The 20,267-nt window shown below is 35.1% G+C and overlaps 1 protein-coding gene across 1 annotated transcript; it reads left to right on the forward strand.

Annotated features, from left to right (window-relative positions):
- Positions 1-813: 813 nt before the first annotated feature.
- LOC145770411 (microfibril-associated glycoprotein 4-like) lies at positions 814-11,118 on the forward strand. The gene is made up of 7 exons (XM_082582052.1): positions 814-1,040; positions 1,376-1,477; positions 1,884-2,005; positions 2,313-2,409; positions 3,156-3,252; positions 3,705-3,772; positions 9,366-11,118. Exons 1-7 carry the CDS (start codon positions 860-862, stop codon positions 9,611-9,613), a joined length of 915 nt encoding a protein of 304 aa, XP_082438178.1. The 5' UTR covers positions 814-859; the 3' UTR covers positions 9,614-11,118.
- The last annotated feature ends 9,149 nt before the right edge of the window (positions 11,119-20,267 follow it).

Consider the following 20,267-nt stretch of genomic DNA (forward strand, 5'->3'; position numbering starts at 1 on the left):
GCACGTTTTTCAACAACAAGGAACACAAGAAACTACTACATCATCAGTACATCATCAGTACATCATTAGAGCATCGTTAGTGCACTTCCACATAACATGAAGGTAGAGTTTTGTTTTTACTATTGTTTCGTTGAAGTTTAGGAATTAAAAAAGTTAACAACTACTACTTATCATAAACGAAACATAATATATTCTGATGACTGCTGCATTCACTACTAGATAGTAAAACGCCTGTTGTATCGCTGTAACATATTTCGCAGGCAAGAAGTCATAGTAACTCTTAACGCAAGTGTGGCCATTTTCAATCTAAAATGCACAAACAGTTATTGTATAAGTTTAGTACAATGAGGCATAATTGGTGTGGGAAATTTTCCTGTTTGATGCATACTCATAGCTCGGAAATATGAGGTTTCAGGAAGCAAACAGGAAGCTTTACATTAATTATTTTATAAATTACATACAAACCCACACGACTTATAGTGAAAAGATGGTAATATAACGTATATGTATAATAGTGCTCACAGTAACTCCTTCAGTAACTATAAGGTCACAAACCCAGATCTGTTTGTTCATAAATTTTGCTTAATTTCCAGCAAAGATGTTAGTGTATTCTTGATTAGAAAAGCAATGTTTTATAATGCTTCTAAGTATGCAAGTAATAGCCTATGTTGCTTTGAGAAAACTGTTTTGAATATATTCAGGATTATTTCATTTTATCTTGGAAATATCAAGACTGATATCAGCGAGTTTATATTGAGTAAAGTGTTTGCAATATTTACATATTTTCATTTCACATCAAATATAGCCTAGCAACTTAAAAAGTTGAGTATTTTTGTTATTGCAACAATCTAAAAAAAAGATGAGCAAAATAGTAATTTTATTCGTGATGAGCGTCTTTGCCATTTTGTGGCCGATTGTTGTCACTTCTCGCGAAGTGACGTGTTCTTGTGGGGTTGGTCCAGATGGTGATGACGTCAGTGAAAGGGGTTTACCTGGACCCCCTGGCAAGAGGGGTGCAACGGGTTTGCAAGGAACTAAAGGTTTGTATTCTGTTTTTTTTCAAGCACATTTGTTTTTTCAGTTGAATTTATTCTGGGTTGTGAACGCATGTGCTCAACAATAAATATCATGAATGTGTTTTCATTTGTACATATTTTTGTACTCATTTTAACCAGTAACGGAATAAAGCTTCTTTCATATTTATTAGCGACAACGTTCCCATTACGTTGTAAATTTTCGTGCTGTTGATCAGTTTTTATGAAGTCAAAAATTCCTTCACAATGCTAAGGACATAATATGATCTGATGCGTTTAAAGACTCAACTTTTATTAAATGGTTATGAACAATCTATCTGCAAGCTTTCATTATTTTGCAGGTGACCGAGGTTTAAAAGGTGAAAAAGGACAAGCTGATGACACTAATGCTGCCTTAGAGAGGCTTCAGAATAAACTACAAGCACTGGAAAATAAATTGGAAAGTACGCTTTGTTTAAAAATTTTCAAAAAGTTTATATTTTTTCCCATTTAAATATCACATCTTATATTTCACATATGAATCTTTAGGGAAATTTTTTTTCCATCGATTCCTTACGAATTTTTTTAAGAATTATTCTCAAAAATTTTTCTCAAAAAATTGGATTCATCTTCATGCTAAATATTGAAAGTTAAAATAATACTAAATTTATGATGCAACTTGCTTTGAATATTAATTTTTTGTAAGCTACAATTTACAAAATAAAACTCTTGTAATCCCTCAAGTATTTTTTCAAAATGTACGCACGTATAGCATTGGGGCTATTTTTGCTGTTTTAAATAATCGCACAACCGTATTTTGCAGCAACTGATTTGTTTTCTGGGTTTAATTATTTAAAAAAATAATTTCAGAAAAAGAATGTGATGATGTTGCTAAGCAAGGTCATACAAACAATGGAGTCTATACGATTTTGACAAAAGGAAAGTTTATTGAAGTGTACTGCGATTTGGAATCTGGAGAGGGGAATTGGCTGGTGAGGGAGTTATCAACGTTAGTTAATGTTCAGGCTATTTGTGAAGATGAAGGGAACATCAGTTTGAATAAGACAAGATATCATTTGTCAGCTCACCAATTCAAAAATTACTTTTCAAGACTGCAAACTTGAGACAAAATTGTCATTAAACCCATAACCGTTGTTTGCATATTTTGGCAACGCTTCTTTAAAATTATTCATCAATTTCTAGTCGATCGATATTCGGTTTAAAAACTATTTTTATGTATGCATAAGCTAGCATAAACATCTTGTTGATAAAGTACGAAAATTAATCTACTTATCTTAGGTGTTTCAAAGACGAAATTCTGGAAAAGTAGACTTTGACTTGGATTGGTTGACATATCAAGCAGGATTTGGAAACAAGTATGGAGAGTTTTGGCTTGGTAAGGAAAGAAATGAGGTTGAGATGTTAAAACTTTTGTCTTTACTTTTGTAATCATTCCAGATATAAACTTGAACTTCACCAATTGAAATTGCACTCAAAAAATATTGTATCACATCTTAGTGAAGCAAAATGTGTCAACGAACAATTCTCAACCAAGTTCACACAAATTCTGGACTAAAACTTCTAATGTAAAAAACGACAAATTGTAGTACTTGAAGCAATAATCGACTTGTCGTCGTCGTCGTGTGAGCCTCTGGGGTCGAGGGTATATCCTTTTACCGCTACCGATTCACGATGTTCCTGGACTACACTGGAAGGCTACTAGAGAGCAGCCAGTCTTTGGTTTCATCATCCATGACACGCAAACCTTCCACTCCGTTAGGTGACTTGAAGATGGAACAGTCATTGATGATGTGGTCTGCGGTCTGTTCCTCGGCAACACACTCACTAATTGACTTACATCCTACACGGAGAAGTTCTGATTGATTAATTACTTCCACTTATTTAGTCATTTTCCAATTATTCAATGATCATGATAATGCCAACGTGAAAGAAAATGAATTACATCACAATTCTCAAACTTGCATACCCACTCAAGCATTTAAATTAGGTCCCACATAATGAAGTGTGTAAATACATGATGATACACAGACTTTCTAAAAACGATTTACTTTAAACCTAAATTCCAGCATCAATATAAATAAATCCACAGCGCAATGTTTTCTTGCTTTTTTCTTTCATTAGGCTTGGATAATCTTCATGCTATCACCAACTCTGGTTCATATAAACTTCGTATTGATCTTGAAGACTGGGAAGGAAACACTGCTTATGCTGAGTATAGGTGAATATTTGATTTTTTTTAATTGTCTGATATGGCCAACCTCTGTTGCATTTGGTCCACATGTGACAACCATCACTAGTTTATGGTTTCGACTGTTTCAACTCAGTTTACTTGTCAAAAACCAAGTTCAATGTTGGCAGCTATTCTATATAACTTTAATTGGAACATTTGTTTCACATAATGCCGCAGTTCGGTATTCTATCGAATAACTACATTTGAAGAAATGCTAATATCTTTTAAAACGTAAAAACCTAAAATGTAGTTAAGTGGCAAACATCACTTGAACTCGTTTACACTTGTTGATGTTTTTTGTAGGCCATTACATCTGGTATGATAATGTCGAAGAACTTAAAACATATAATTTGCGATTCCAAACAAAACTAAATTTTATTATTGCATACTTAAATTTATGATAGTAGAATTATACTGTGAAACTTTTCTTACTTTTTCAGCACTATAACTGTGGGGGACGCAAGCACAAACTATCGGTTGAATATTGGAAGTTATAGTGGAACTGCAGGTGAGTTGCTCTTCATTTGAGTGTAAGTGTACATCTTTTGCTTGATGAAGAATGAAACATTCATCAACCGAAAACAATACAATTGTTGTTCTCAGCAGACCTAATGAAAGCATAGCACAAAGGTTTGAAACGTGGTTTGAAACTATTTATCGTTATGATCACTGGTGGTTACTCTATGATTTTAATGATGCTGTTGTAGCTGCATGAATAAATTATATTGGAAGTCTCATTTTTGAAACTTCAGAAAAGTTAAAAAAGAAAATTTGATAAATGAATCAATACAAAACGAAAGCTGTTAAAAATGCCAAAATTAATGGAGTAACGATCCTACACAAAGTTACATTTTATTGATTTTCCTTGTGCTTAATTGTATTTAAATTCACGATGTTTTCAAAATTGCATATGTACAGTATATGATCAAGTAAATTGTGAATCTCTACTATACCTAATTCTAAGGCGGAGTGATAACCATTTTGTGCAGTGATAAACCAGAATTGTGCAGTGTTAAATAAGTGTTTTTAGGCCAAATAATAAACAGCGCATACAAAACCCAAAGCAGATTACTTTTATGTTGTCAGTCACCTTCTTGTTTTCTAAAAAAACAATCAATGTAATATAAATGTTGTTTGAAGTTGTCTGATCTATGATGTAATAATGTCCATCTGGGCTTTTATCAGGTCAAGCCAAGTTTATCTTGTCAGGCCAAATCGAAGTCATACAACAGATGAGATTTGTAAATTCTTATAAAAATAGAGAAATAAAACAAAGTAACTTCAGCGGGTTTAACATGATGTATTATATACACAAATATAACACAATTAAAATAAACTCTAACGTTTTCGACACGTACATGTGTCCTCATCAGGAATTACATATCTGCAATATACCTAAAATGAAAATTGTAAGGTAAATTTGACTTTGCACTATAACTGTAAATGTATAGGCTACTAACGACACTCCAGACTGAAAAGTAGAAAATGAACGAGTGACACAGGAATGATTACAAGTAAATTATATGGTGGAAAACAGATCACATGAGGTGTAAACTACAGGCATTTGACAAACAATTAGAAAACACACAAGAGGAAAGATGAGCCACAGGCGAATAACTGCTGGTTCAGAGACGGATTATTACGTTTGATTCTTTAAGGGATACTAAAGAAAAACCTGACTTGGCGATTTTCCAAGTTCTTTGTGTTTAACTTGCTACCGTAAAACGATTTTCAATAATATTTTGCCCTATTGCGGTCTGATCAGCATTCCGCACCTACTTTTGTCAGAGCTTTCAAAACCAGAATGGGCCTGAGCAGCGAAGCGTGCGACTGAACAGTCTACGTAACAAAAGACGAGCAATCAGTTGATCACGCAACAGTTGTTACTGTCGGCGATTTAACTGTAGGCTATGTATGTATGTACATCAAAACATCAGATTTCAACGTCAAAACATCAGACAGTTTGCTCAAAACCTCAGATCTGAAGTTAAAACATCAGATGTTGTAACGTGGCTTTTGTTATTGCTGTCTTTTGTGACGTATTCTCGAGGTGTGTTTGCACTTTTTGGTCATTTTGAAAAAAAAAATGAAAATAAATGAAACATTGGACTTTGGGCTTTGCCAGCGCCATTGAAAACAAATTTTTTTCGGTAATTCTTTTTGAAATGTATTCTTGAATGTTCAGTTTACGCATTTTAATGCTTAATTCCCGTTTGAAAATTTCATTTAGTATGCCTTTAAGGCTTCCATGATTTTATTCTGAAATTCAGATCTGCCTCGAGAGATGATTTTAAATTGGTCGATCGAGACATTGTCAGTGCACGTTTCACAAGAGGCGATGTGCTCTTTAATTGCACTTTTGGTTGTTAAGTTTGGGTTTAAGTGCTCCCCGGCCCTTGTCAACAAATGTCTGGTTGACATACCAATGTATGTCTGGTTTGCATCACGCAAACAATGAAATTTATACACAACATTCGAAGAAAGAGCAAAGGGGGTAGGCGATTTCAGTTGAAAATATTGGTGCACTTTAAATGTTTTATATACAGAATGAACGTCACATGAAAATTTTTTTTTTATAAGTTTAGCTAGGTTTTTTGCGAAACTTGTTAAATCTTTTCCTAGAAAGGGTATACTAATAAAATAACTAAAATGTACTTCTTCAGGCGTGTCTTTTGGTTCATCAGCCATGAAGGTGTTTAAAACTTTATTGAAAACGTGGGAAGGATATCCACATGTTTTTCAATTTCTTGATTTTTTTCTGAAACAACTGATTATCAGAACACACCAAACGAGCACGAGACAACAGACACAAAATTAATCCAGATTTCCATATCTTAGGGCATAGAGCGTTATAATTTAAAAGCAAGCCAGTGTTGGTAGGTTTTCGCCAAACCCAGGTGTGAAAAGAATTGTGTTTAATTTCAATTTCAACATCTAGAAAAGCGATGGTATCATTAGATTTTTCAACTGTAAATTCGATATTTTCATGCTGCGAGTTTAAGAGGTTTAAAAATTTTGAGCACGATTCATCATCATCAAAAATGGCAAAAATATCATCGACATAACGTAAATACAGTTTGGAATAAAAATCACGATAGAATTCAAATATTTTGGTTTCGATGTGTGCCAAGAAGAAGTTTGCCAGTGTTGGGTCCAATGGGGAACCCATGGTGACACCATCTATCTGTTGAAACAAACTATTGTTATACAAGAACATGCCTTTTGTGGCTAAATGTAATAATTTTAAGAAGTATTTTTTCTCAATGGGCAGTCGGTTAGGTTGGTTATCATTAAAAATTTTGGTTATCTTATATTGGTTATTTCATAAAATTGGTTATCTTTTCATTGGTTATCTTATAAAAATGAATAAGTAAGTTCTGGTGCTACTTCTAAGCTTCAACTAATCGCTGCTTAGCGACTTTACTAAACTTCCAATTGTTGCTGACTGAACCCAAAATGAGTCAGGAGAGACATAATGTTGCTTTAGCAACGTCACAATTCCATTGTTTAACAATGGCTACAGTAAAAGAGAGATTACTTTTTGATCTTTGTACCGTATTGACCGCAAATTAGATTTTGAAGAAAGTCACAAATTTTAATTTTTTACCAACCGATTTTTGCGCCCTTATCAATGTGGCGCCCATGGCTCGAGCCATGCCTGCCATACCCTAGGTACGCCACAGCAGTTTGGTATCATTGTCTATATCAGTGGTTCTCAACCGTCGGTCCGCGGACCGGTGCCGGTCCGTATAATTATTTTGCCGGTCCGCAGAAAGATCTTACTTTCTGCAAAGCTTATTTTAATGTGAAGTCATTAGCATATTGTAAAAATGTGATTGCACTGTGAAATATGCACAGCTGTAAAACTAACATATCTCCACGTAAAATTGTTTGATAATAAAGGTGAACTTTTTGATGACCTAATTCTGTGCCGTTGATAATGTTTTTGTGACAAATTGCGCGTAGTTTTCAAAAAGTTTTGAAACACAGAAATACATAACCAAATGGGGAATTTTGTTCTTGTTTTTGAAAAATTTTAAAGTCGTTGGAGACAAAAATTTGGAATTAGATAAATTTGAAGTTCCGGGATAGTCAGGCCTGCAATGGAAATTTGCCAAAACCGGAGTTTGAGAAAGCAAAAATCTTGTTTTTCAAAGACTATGCGGAAAATTGCGCTTCGGAATACTGTAGAATGAAGACAAGCCGATTTGCTGTGGAAAATGCTGGTAAAATCGAGTGGTGAAAAAAGTAAAAAGAGGTGCTGAGCATTGTGAGTCAACACTTGAAAGAGTTGGCTAACAATTTTGACGATCATTTTGCGTAACATGAAGATCCTCGACATGAAAACTTTTGGATAAACAATCCATGAATGATGATGAATGATGTCAACACATGCGACCTTAATCTTCATGAAAAAGAAAGTCTGATTGAATTACAATATGTTGTGCTTCTACTTTGCAGTCAAGATTTGAAAAACATCATTGTAACACTTTTGGATATCTCTTGCAAACGAATTCGTGCCATCGAATTGATGGTAATTGTTTCAGCTACGACAATTCTTTTTCATCTCTAGCTTTAATAACAAAGCAAAGAAATCGAGTGGATGCAGAAACAGAGCTACGTGTTTTAGAAACTTCTTTGATATCTCGTCTTCCTCACATAGGCTACTGGCAGCGTAACAGTAGGAAATTTTCCACTGACATTAATTTTGTATGCAAATGGATTGATATTTTTCTGTTTGAGTTGATTTGATTGCCGTTTTATTCCAATTTGTGTCCTGAATACAAATCATATGCTAAAACCTTGCATTATGGTGCGCAACAACAACTTTGGATAACTAAACGTTACAAATATTCATTCTATTCACTACGATCTTTGGTTGCCGGTCCGCAAACATTTTTTTTTAATTTTGCCGGTCCCCCACTGTTAGGTTAAGAACCACTGCTCTATATTTTTACAAAAGGTGAAAATGATTAAAGTTTTTTGAATTGAAAGCTCTGGTAAAGTTTCCTTTAACGAGCTAACTGAAAAAATATCAATTGTATTTCTAACAGGTGTTAGAGTAACGTTTTCAAAAAAAAATTAAAATTAAATGATTAATTAGGTGTGGCAGACTTGATGAACAGTTTGGTCCTTCTGCCACTCCTATCATCATTAGCAAACAACCTAGCTCACTTTGTAATCTTGTATTGTTTTTCGTTTTGTTTTTTTTCGCATATGCTAGTGATGCAAAAATAAAAGAACTTCTTCTTCTTTTAATTTGCCTTTAAGTGGAGATCAAACGGGTCAGTTTTGTTAGTCCTTTATCAAACAAAGTTATATTTACAAATAAAAAATTAAACAAATTTGTTAAAATAGTCTTGAATCATGAAATGTAAACGTACAAGACAAATCCGTTTTCCATAGTGACAGCATTCATTATTGTACGTACCAGGGTATGTTGTACTACGCTTAAATTTAAAGATCCTACTTTTAACTTTAGTGAGCTGATTCTTGCTTGTTTTGAATAATTTAATCTATTTAACTTGTTGAGAAAAATGGTTAGTATTTTACAGCTATTTAGTCTTTGACTGATCTGTCTTGGTCTAACCAAACCAGCAAGAACTCAAAAAAATTAGTACCCAATACAAACAATTCAAAAAAAAGCAGCATAATAAATACTTTGGAAATAATGTATAAAAAAATTCTAAGTTACATAAATTATGTTAGAGAATGTTTAAACTCATTAACAAATATTAAAACAATTTATCACTTACTGTGTTGAAGCTAAATTCATTCTGATTTCAAAAGATTTTAATTCCTACAAGTAAAGGTAATTAGATGAAGGGCCAAATTAATAATCAACAATTTCTGTGTGGGCGAGCAATTCTGCTGTGGAGCATCATGAAGCGTTGTGGTTCGAGTCTTACTTTCATTCAAACTTAAATGGAAAATACGTCGATGGAGCGCTTACGAATACTTGGAAAAGATTTTATTGGTAGCATTGGAAAGAAGGCGACTATTTGATCAAATAAAAATTACTTATTATTTAATAATTAATAAATAAAAATTAAAAATAATTTTCTTTTGATTTCAAACTATTGTTATTCTTACCGTTGAAGGTAATTCATTGGCCTACCACAATAATCAGCCATTCAGCACAAAAGACAACGATAATGACAGCAATGGAAGCAATTGTGCTGTGACTTATCCTGGTGGGTGGTGGTTTCGTTCTTGCTTATATTCAAACTTGAATGGAGAATACATCGATGGAGGGCGTACGAGTGGTCATAAAGGAATCAATTGGCGTCATTGGAAGGGAGACAGCTATTCGATGAAAAAGGCAGAAATGAAGATTCAATTAATTTGATGCTTCAATAAAAAACTTTATATTCAGTAAATTCACAAACAAAGCATATGATATAAATTTGCTTTTATTGTTGATCTAGTTAGAAATAGGCCCATATTGCTGTCAACATTTGTAGCCTACCTTTTCTGTATATATTTGACAACAAAGCTTCCATGTTTATACAATACAGACTTTCGAGGGTTTTGATGCTATGGCTTTTTAATCACAGAAAACTGTATTTATAAAATGTTTACTCTATTAAAATAGCAGTAAGTACCACACTAAATTGATAAAAACAAAGTTTCCTATAAAGCTTTCGCCATACTATCGTTAGTCTGTAACAGGTGATATTAAAAAACATAACAATATATAAGTTGATTTACAGTGTGAGGTTGATGTGACTTAACGCATTCGTTCATCATACAGTAATTATAAGGGAAAGTTTTTGCAACTTTTACAACTTTTTACAGCTTCCTAATTACACAGAATTTTTGTATAGTATGATGTTTTAAGCTGTTTGTAGAAATTGTATATTGCACCTTTTTGCAGCTTACTTCTATTTTACATGCAATTTTTTTCTGCAACTTTTATCAAGTATTGCGCAAAATGTAAAGGTGTGATTTGAAAAACATGCTGTAAAACTGTTTCTAGTATGGTTCTATTCTCTTTGATTCGCATAACAAAGATCTATGTGATGAATGGATGGAACGAAGTTGTAGCATGCTACGTAAACTGTTGGCGAACGATCGCCATTTCTCCCCAGACAATGTGTGGAAATATTTGGCTTTATATGTAAATAGATCGCTTGAGTAAATCACTGTCGTTTAAATTTGGCAGCTCTGCAGCAGCTGACAGCGAAATGCTGTGATGTAGGTTTCAAATCTCAAGAATATAAAAATGTATTCAAAAAGCAGACATCCTGCAAGTCTTAAGTTGTTGGTTTATACAACAGAACATTTCGAGTATCTCATACCCTAATAATTTTAAAATATTTGTGCATAAATGCAAACTGTTAGTGCAACTTTTGTTAAAATTAAGTGCAAATTTCTCACAATTTAAATGCAATAAAAACTTTCCCTAGCAATTATGCAACTTTGATATTAGATACTCTTTCTTGGAGTGCCTCCTTTGCATGCTCTGTGATCAAAGGCCCTTGCTCCAACAATCATCGCAAAATTAAACCATTTAAACTGTTCAAACTGACATTGTAAAACTGTCAAACCAGTAATCACTTCCACATGTAAACATATTCAGAATAAGCATATTAAATAATATCTCCCAAGACACGTGCTTGCATAAATTGTTAGAAATATATTATGATCGTGATATGTTCAGCATTTTAGTTCAAATCATATACATTGCAGTTTAGCTTTGTTGTTAGACATACAGTAGGTACATAAAATCAAGAAAATTTAGACAGAGAACTTGTGAGCGAAAAAAAATCTGCTTATAAGATTTAAATTGTTTTTGTACAATCTCTGCAAAAGTAACCAATATGTAGCCAAGAAAAGTAATAAAATATTCCATTCGCATATATTCGGTCTTTTATAGTTCCTTCAGAACTTTCTAGCAAGAAGAAGTCACGCAAGATAACTTGGTATGCAAGTTTTATCATGATAAAGTTTTTGTAGAGAGTTCGCTTTGTTTAACCATAGACAGACAAAACAAAGTAACTTCAACGGGTTTAACACTGAGCTAACGTCCGCCCCGTTAGATCAGTGGTTAATCGCCCGGCTCAAGAACACGCTGCGCTGGTTCGACTCTCAGGGTATGCGCTTGAGCAACGCATTTCACGATTGCTCTCCATTCCACGTCGCCTAATGAATGGAATAATTCCTGGGCAACAACACTTCAATAATCGAAAAACTTCACTCTGCCAAAAGTCCGAGGATAAAGATTCAAAACCAAACCAACCAAAATATTTATTACACAAAGAAATATAACATAAACACTTCGGACTGAAATGCACAAACTCAACAAGTCATACAAGAATGATTACGAGTAAATAAAACGGCGGGAAACAGATCACAGGAGGTGTAAAATACAAGCATGAGACAACAAGGAAAGACGAGCCACAGGCAAATAAGTGCCTGTTGAAAGACAGATTATTACGCTTGATTCTTCGGACTTCCATGATCTTAGTCGGAAACCCATTTATGCCGAGCGTCCTATATGTAGGACACCTACTCAAATTAAAATTTTTCTTTGCAGGTTCAGTTTTTAGATTTAGACGAAGTCAAAATACATTTATGAGTATTTTTGCAGTATAAATCACCACTTTTTTCAAAAATTGCTTTTTTGGTTGAGGCTTGACATCATTTTCAATTTTCCCAATTTTGCTAAGTCTGAAATTTTGAAGGTGCATGTTGAATTATGATAATAAATCCGCATGTGCAAATAAGCTCAAAAGATGGGTGTCCTATATATAGATCGCTAGGCACACGTGTTAGCAAAAGCGACAATCAATTCCCACGCATCAAGCGGTATCAAACAGCGATTCCCTACGACTTCTACGCTGTATAACAAAGTAGTTGTGTTTGTTTTTAGAACAATAACTTATTTATTGTAGTTTAGGCGAAGTAGTTTAGGCGTTGGAGGAAACCTTGTCAATAATTTTGCTGATGTCCTCGCCAGCTGCGGCAGAAAGTTTTGCCACTTGTGCTACAACTTTTTCAGTAATGTGAAATTGGCTACGACGCTAGAGGATAAAATTAGTGAAAGCAACAGCTACAATTTGTGAAAACAGCACCGAAAAATGTCCGCTGATCGCAAAAGATGCTCTGAAAATACAAGGAAGAGACAAGTGCAATTTTAGAACCGATACCGACAACGGCGTGCTGGTTTGCAAATAGAATGACAACAGTGTGGTAAATTTATGCTCGAATACGGTTGGAGTTTACTCAACTTCTAAAGCCTCTCGATATTCATCCTCTGAAAAGAAGCGTGTGCAAATTGAACAACCTTGATTGATCAAGCTCTATAACGAACATAATAATGGGGAGGGAACGTTGATAGAATGGACCAGAACATTTCGAACTATCGCATCGCAATGAGAGGTAAAAAATGTTATTTGTGCTTGATTTCATACATGCTCGATATTTCTGTCAACAATGCATGGCAACTGCAAGAAATTTGCAATAGAGGCAATTCAATGGATTTGCTTTCTTTTCAAAGATAGGTTATATTGCCAGAATATACTTGTCACAACATCGAAAGCCACCTCAACAAGGAAAGCGGGGCAGATCACAAAAGGTTTTATCCGATGTACGTTACCATGCCTAGGCTATGAGCATTGGGTGCTAGCCCAGGACAAACAAACTCGATGCGCCTATTGCCATGCAATAACTACTACAAGATGCGAAAAATGTGATGTCGGTCTGCATGTCAAATGCTTCAAGCAATATTATATTTCCCAATGACTTGTTTCAGTGATCTGTTGCTTTGCTACTTTTCTTCTTCGTATTTTGTTAACTTTCATAAGACATTTCCCATTTATCACTTTGAGCGATAACGATTGAGCCTACTCATTACGCACAAGAAACTTGCGAAACTTGATAGCGGATTTGCCTAGCGTCCTATATGTAGGACGGTCTTTTTCTCGACCGGTACTAACATAATTAAGAAAAAATTAATTGTGAAATGTTTTTTAGGTCATGATTATGCAATATTTAAATTTTCAAAAAATTTTTTTAAGTAGCCTACTTTCAATTTCGGTACAAATGGGGATCTGCCTTGGGAGATGATTTTAAATTGGTTGATCAAGGCATTGTCAGCGCATATTACACAAGAGACTATGTGCTCTTTAATTTCACTTTTAGTTGTTAAATTTGTGTTTGTGCCGGAGAGCACCTAAACACAAATTTAACAACTATACGAGACGTCAGAAAACTTAGAAAGCAGCAATAGCTTGTGTAAACAATAAAATTTTGATTTATTTTGATATAAGTGAATCTATCTTTTAATGCACAAACACATTGGCCTTAACGATTACACTGGTCTACAAAAAAAATCTGCAGTTTGGACTTTGAGAACTGATGTAGGTTTATTTTGGGGTGCTGAATCCGAATCTAAACTCAGATATTTTTCTATCACATCGCATTTGTTAGATATGATCACAAAAATACTTTATTTTTGCCAAAAGTGGAAGATTTGACGTTGCGTTTACCACCAATATACAGTATGCTGTGCTATAGCGAAAAGTTAGTGTTAGACAGACCAAAATAGCTTAAATAAAGTTACTGGACAAGCATTGCCATAGGCTTGCTTCAATCTTTGTAATATGATGCTAAACATTGATAGAAGGTGATATGTTTTACTTTTAGCTTTTAGCTTGTCATTACATTTTAATTAATATTTTGCGTCAAAAACAACTTGGTATTGATATTTTGCGTCAAACTTGTAGTTTTTGGATGTATTTCAGCCATTTATGCACCCCAGGGCACGGATTACTGGATACAGCACAATGTATATGTGTGTGACAAACGCAACGTTAAATCTTTCATTTTTGACAAAAGTCACAATTTGTTGTTATCGTATCTCAAAAATATGACGTGATGCAATAAATCTGAAGTCAGATTCGGATCCAGCACCAAATATTACTCTGTATGAGGCTTCAAATTTTATACCGCAAAATCGTGTTGACCAGTGATATTATTTGCCCTGAGAGCTCAGTAAAATACATACAACTGATTCTTCAAACAATAAAATGTCAAAATCAAGCAACGATTGTTCAAATACCAGGGTATATTGTTGAGCAACACATATCAGGCAGAAAGTGCAGAAAATATTTCTATTTCTTATGGTTGTCTTAATTCATAGTTTATATTTGCAATTAATTAAATCTAAATTAATAGCAATATTTCTATGCAAATTTGCAGATGAAAAAAAAAAACATTTAAGCAAATAACACATGCTCGTGCTGTTGAGACCATTGGGTATTTATCAGATTTTAACGTACTTTGACGTATATCTTCACTGTCCCTTTTATGTTCTACAGGGATACTGCAGCTTTCGTTAAGCTTTATAAATGAATTGTTGATTGGTGGTACAGAACTTGAAAATACCGAGTAAAAAGGTTGCTCACAGCTCGAAACTGCAGTTTTTCGTCTGACTTTCTTCAGCAGCTGTCGCTGGATGAAAATGAACCTAAATGTCGGCTACGTAGCCAAGTGGTGAGAACATCTGCGCGATGTTCGAAAGGACGTGGGTTCGACACCGCTCTAACAGAGCATGAGGCTGAGTCTCGGCAAAGGCACTTTTTAGCAAGCCAAAATAGGAGAAGCAACTGACTCGAAGACTATATGTCACTTTGCTGCTTCCTGTTTTTTGTTGTATCGCATCTGTGATCACAGTGTACTGTCATGTTGTCGCAATGGGCGTAAATAAAAGCATTGTTAGGCTATTATTAAATGTGGTAAAGTATTTATATTTCGGTTTTCGTCTTTTCTTCTACTGTACAGTAAATACTTCACCACATTTAGGTTAATTTTATTCTGACAACAGCTCCAGTGGAGAGGAAGACAAACAACTGCAGCTTCGAGCTATGAACAACCTTTTACCTACAAATGAAGGTCACTTGAGAAAAATCACAATAATTGGTAATTTGTAATCAAGTAAGTCTAGATCAATGGCAATGTTTATCTGCACGCTTTGCAGATGAAAAAAAAACGTTTAAACAAATAACCCATGCTGGTTGCTGTTGAGACCATTGGTGTTTACCAGATTTTTAGTTACTTTGGCGTATATCTTCACTGCCTCTTTTATATTCAACAGTGATGCTGTAGCTTTAGTTGAGCTTTAGAAATGAAGGCCATTTGTGAAAGTTTATAGTAATTGATGGATCCGTGTTTTGTTTTTTGCAAGGAGTAATGTGCAATTAAGGTAAAGGTAGTTCCATAGGGTTATAGGCAAATTGTTCGTAAGCAATTGTCCGTAAAACAATTGTTCATAAATTGTTTTTCGTAAAATGAAATCCGTAAAACAATTCTTCGTAAAGCATTTTTTCGTATACATCAAATTTTAACTGCATGCACGAAAAAATGCTTTAGGAAGAATTGTTTCACGAAGAATTAATTTTACAAACAATTGTTTTACGAACAATTGCTTTACGAACAATTGCATACGAACAATTTGTCGGACACCGTTCCATACGTAGTTACGAAGTCTCTGGAAATGAAAAGGTAAGGTTCTTATCATACCAAGCTTTTAGCGCTAACGAGAATAAGGTGGCCAGTTCCTTTCCTTTGCAGGGATAATCTGTCATTATGCAGGTGCACATGATATTTTATTTAATTCTGATAAAACTGTTGGCATGATGTTTGATACTACTTACCTAAAGCTAAACCTGCAGCCCAAAGTCAAATTTGGAACCTCTTACATCAAATTCGTTGACGCTGTCAAGTATCTAGGCATTGTTACGAACAAGTTTTTGTCTGATGACGATGAAGATTTCTGCTCTCCCAAACGAGCACCTCCGTCGACTGAAATCAAGACACCCATTCGTGCCAGCCGCTCAACTTCTTATCAATGAAGCTGATGTACAAGACATCTCTGCGGCTGCTTGGGCGGACCATAGATAGAGTTCTGAATGAAAGTCAACCGCCACCAGACTCTATTCGTTCATCCCCGACGCCGACACACGCCCCATCGGTCTAACACTACCAAGACAGGCATGGGTGCGCCTCAACCGTCTCCGTACGGGCGTCGGGTTTTTCCGCTCAACCATGCACCAATGGGGAATGGCCTCTTCCTCCTCCTGTGGATGTGGTGCCGAGGAACAGACCGCAGACCACATCATCAATGACTGCTCCATCTTCAAGCCACCTAACGTAGTGGAAGGTCTGCATGTCATGAATGATGAAACCAATGACTGGCTGCTCTCTAGTAGCCTTCCAGTGTAGTCCGGGAACATCGTGAATCTGGGGTGGTAAAAGGATAGACCCTCGGCCCCAGACGCTCACACAACGCTCACACGACGACGACGACGACGGCGATGACATTAAGTGCCAAGTTAGAGCTTTATATTGTACGGCGAACATGCTACGTTCACGCTTTTCTAACTGCTCTTCCGCTGTAATGAATGTACTATTTCGCACGTCTTGTTTACCTATGTACTCCAGTCAACTGTGGGCCAATACTTATCCTCAAGTATGAATAAATTGCGTGTGGCTTACAATAATGCATTTCGAACATTGCATAAATTACCGAGGCGTGTTAGCATTAGTAGTACTCAGACGTACCATCATATTTCTACGTTTCATGTCCTATTCCGAAATCGTATATTTCATTTGGCAACCGCTGTCAGGTCTCATCTAACAAGTGGTTAGTTGCAGTTTTTACCTCAGAGTGTTATACTTCTTCTGACTATATGTGTCTCACCATAACGTGACTATGTACGCATAAGTTTTGCTTATATATGTAACCTTGTGTGTTTTGTGACTTGTGTTGTGTTTATGAATATGGGCCTGTCTCTTTAGTGCCTGATGCAAATAAATAATAATAATAATAATTATATCAATTTATTAATAACATTTTTTGTTAATGTTACGACTGAATTTGCATTATAAAAGATCTAGAAACTTGATTCATCAAGTATTTAGTAGACATGTAGAATCGAACAGTTTTATTGATGCTGAGTTCTATTGATACTCGGGTATGATTATGATGTCACCTTTCATTAAACCAAAGAGATTTCTGTAACACGTCACCGAACGCGATGTAACATTAGAGAGCTGAACTGACATGGAATAGTCAAATAGAAGTCATTCATTGAAGGAACGAATGCTTTGTTCAATTTTATTTTCTACTTCCATGCTTCTACCTATTCTTCTGCTTCCAAAACCTCTCGGATACAAATATGAGTCGCCATAATTGAGCATGGATATTAGCAGGTTCCCAGTCAGCAAAGGTTCGTGGGGCCCACTTGGGCTGCATATGGGTTACCCACATTGTATTGCGTGGGCCCCAGTACCTATGTGTCCACGGTTTGCAGAAATGCCCAAGTGGGCAGCCCACCTACGTCTAATGGGTGGGCAGCCCACCATGAAACCATTATTAAAATGTAAACCGCCGTCGCATTGTATCGTTGTATATATTCAATTTTTATGATTATTGCACTTTAATATAGCATAATGGACGGGTGCGAACGTATATTTTATAATTTTTCATCATGGTGGGTAGCCCACTTCATGCCCACAGAAAGCCCAGAAAGTTTATTTCAAGAAATGAAAATAAATGCCCAGATACATTTTCATGATATAATAACATTATTAAGATAAATTCAATAAAAGATGTCGGGAATCGGTTGTAAAGAAAAAATATGAAGTAGGCCGCGCACATGGGGCCTAATCGGAAACATCAGATAAACCCACCTTAAGCCCACTTAGCCCACGAATGCCAATGGAAATCCCACGTGGGCCCCACGAACCCTTGCTGACTGGGTTGGAACCTGCTATATCTAGTCATGCCAAATATCTATTTGTCAATTTGAGAACAATTTAAAACAGATCTGTATAACGTAATTTTGATTTTCCAATAAGTCTTTTTCTTAATTGGATACCGGAGTTGTAGAACTACTTAAGTCACACTTTGTGGAAATTAAGTTATCCACAGCAACAACAACATGTTGTTTGATGGTCAGTGCCTGTCCTCGCGCAAAATTTAATTTAAACAAACTGCTTAATTTCGTCACAACACACGCTAGCGTTTGCATAGAATAAAGGGTTAAACAACAATTGAAGAACTTTAATTTCCTTTATCTCAAAAGTCGTATTTTGGACTTAAGTAATTCTTCAACTCAAGCATTCAATTCAATGTGGCAGCATAGCCACATTTCCACCATAAATCAACTTCATAAAAGCAACAAGTGGCCTATTGTTGTAGTTGCATATCAACCACAATAATTAATAACATCATTAAAGTTGGGTGCCGGACTGCCCAGGTCTGTTATAGAGATGCTACAGTCAGAAAACGTTACGAAACGCTGAAGTATAGTACAAACAATGGTTAGTGTGCTTTCTGTGTAATGTGTATGAAAATAAATAATTTTTTCGTATGAGTTAGTGATAACAAGTGGAGAAAAGCAAATGATTCACAATGCCTTGAATATATTAAATATAAAACTCAACCAAAATAGATCAAGTCAACGAGATGTTGTCGAAGTAAAAGAAGGTTTATTGGTGCGAAAAATTACGTTACGGTAGCGTTTGAAGCGTTTTTACTTATTAAAAAAATGCTACCTACCGATTATTGCGAACAACTGGCAATATCAACTAACGTTTTTATGACAATCAACCTCATTTTTTAGTTCATTGCCAACACCTATGATTATTATTATTAATATTTTCACTTAAAGTAATGCGTTTAGTGCTCTCAATAACCAAGCATTTACTACGAAAGATAATGATCATGACGTACATAGAAGAAATTATGCTACGGATTTTCTTGGAGCATGGTGGTATAGAGATTGCTCTAATTCTAACTTAGATGGTCAGTATGTCAATGGCGGGCGTGGAAGTACTTGGAAGAGACTGATTTGGTATGAATGGAAAGGAAAACGATATTCAATGAAGACGACAAAAATGAAACTTTAACGGATGTGATGGAACAATTGAAGTTAAAACTCTCTGGGTTACAATGCAACAATTTTATCTTGTTCTTGGCAAAACTACAAACTAATCATGCTTTTGTATATTTGAAAATCGCCAAGCTTGCCAGTCATCGTGTTATGTACTTGTTATACGGAGAGGTAGCGTAGCCAACCAATAGTACCGACATCGAAAACAACGGATAGGCTTACTTACAATGATATTAAAATTATGATTTGAGCCCTACAATTAATTCTGTTCGTTGTACCAAGCACAATCAAAAGGAAATAGTATAAAACTTCTTTATCTCTTCATTTGAAATTTAATTTTTTTTTTATCTGCTTGGGAATACTATTGTTTGAGCAATAAACATGATAGCAATTCTAGTGGTTTTCACTTTTTTTTTTCCTCACGATGCACTCGAAAATATTTTTGGTCTAGTGACGCATTAAAAATGAACTTTTTAAAACTCATGTATTAAAAAGTGTTACTTTGCAACAGCAAAGCACACTGAAGGGATGTGATGTGCAAGCTTCCTGAGCTATAATAAGGTCCATCAGATCTTATTAGAAGTTGCTAGACTGCTACTCACATATTCTTTTAGGCAGAGAAATTTTAGAGAGTAGCTACTATTGAGTGTAGCTTGTTATCAAATGTTGAATTTTTTTAATTCTACCTCTTTTGGAACAGCTATAAGGTGAATATTCTATAACAAAATACTCAAGAAAAAGCCACATCATCGTTCAAGAAAGCAGCAAACTTCTATGATCTGCAAAATGCAACACATTCTATAGTCGTGCATGTCACGTACCTGGCGACTTATTAAGGAAAGCAAGGAAATATTATTCCTGCATCTAAATTGTCCAATTATTTCAAAGTGATGTCATTTAACACAACTCTTTTAGTTTTTCTTTAATATCAGTTAATAGTATTGGACGCCCCTTGAAATTTGAAACCATGCACAAAGGCGTTGCGACGCGCAATATGAGAATCACCAGATTAAACTATTGAAAATGTTTTGTATTTAGCTACACAGCCGGTACTGTTGTTGATAACAACCGTCAACTAGACCTTCTCAACCAATTGTGCAT

The sequence above is a fragment of the Aplidium turbinatum genome, chromosome 5, assembly GCF_918807975.1.
Source record: "Aplidium turbinatum chromosome 5, kaAplTurb1.1, whole genome shotgun sequence".
In the NCBI taxonomy this organism is placed as follows: Eukaryota; Metazoa; Chordata; class Ascidiacea; order Aplousobranchia; family Polyclinidae; genus Aplidium; species Aplidium turbinatum.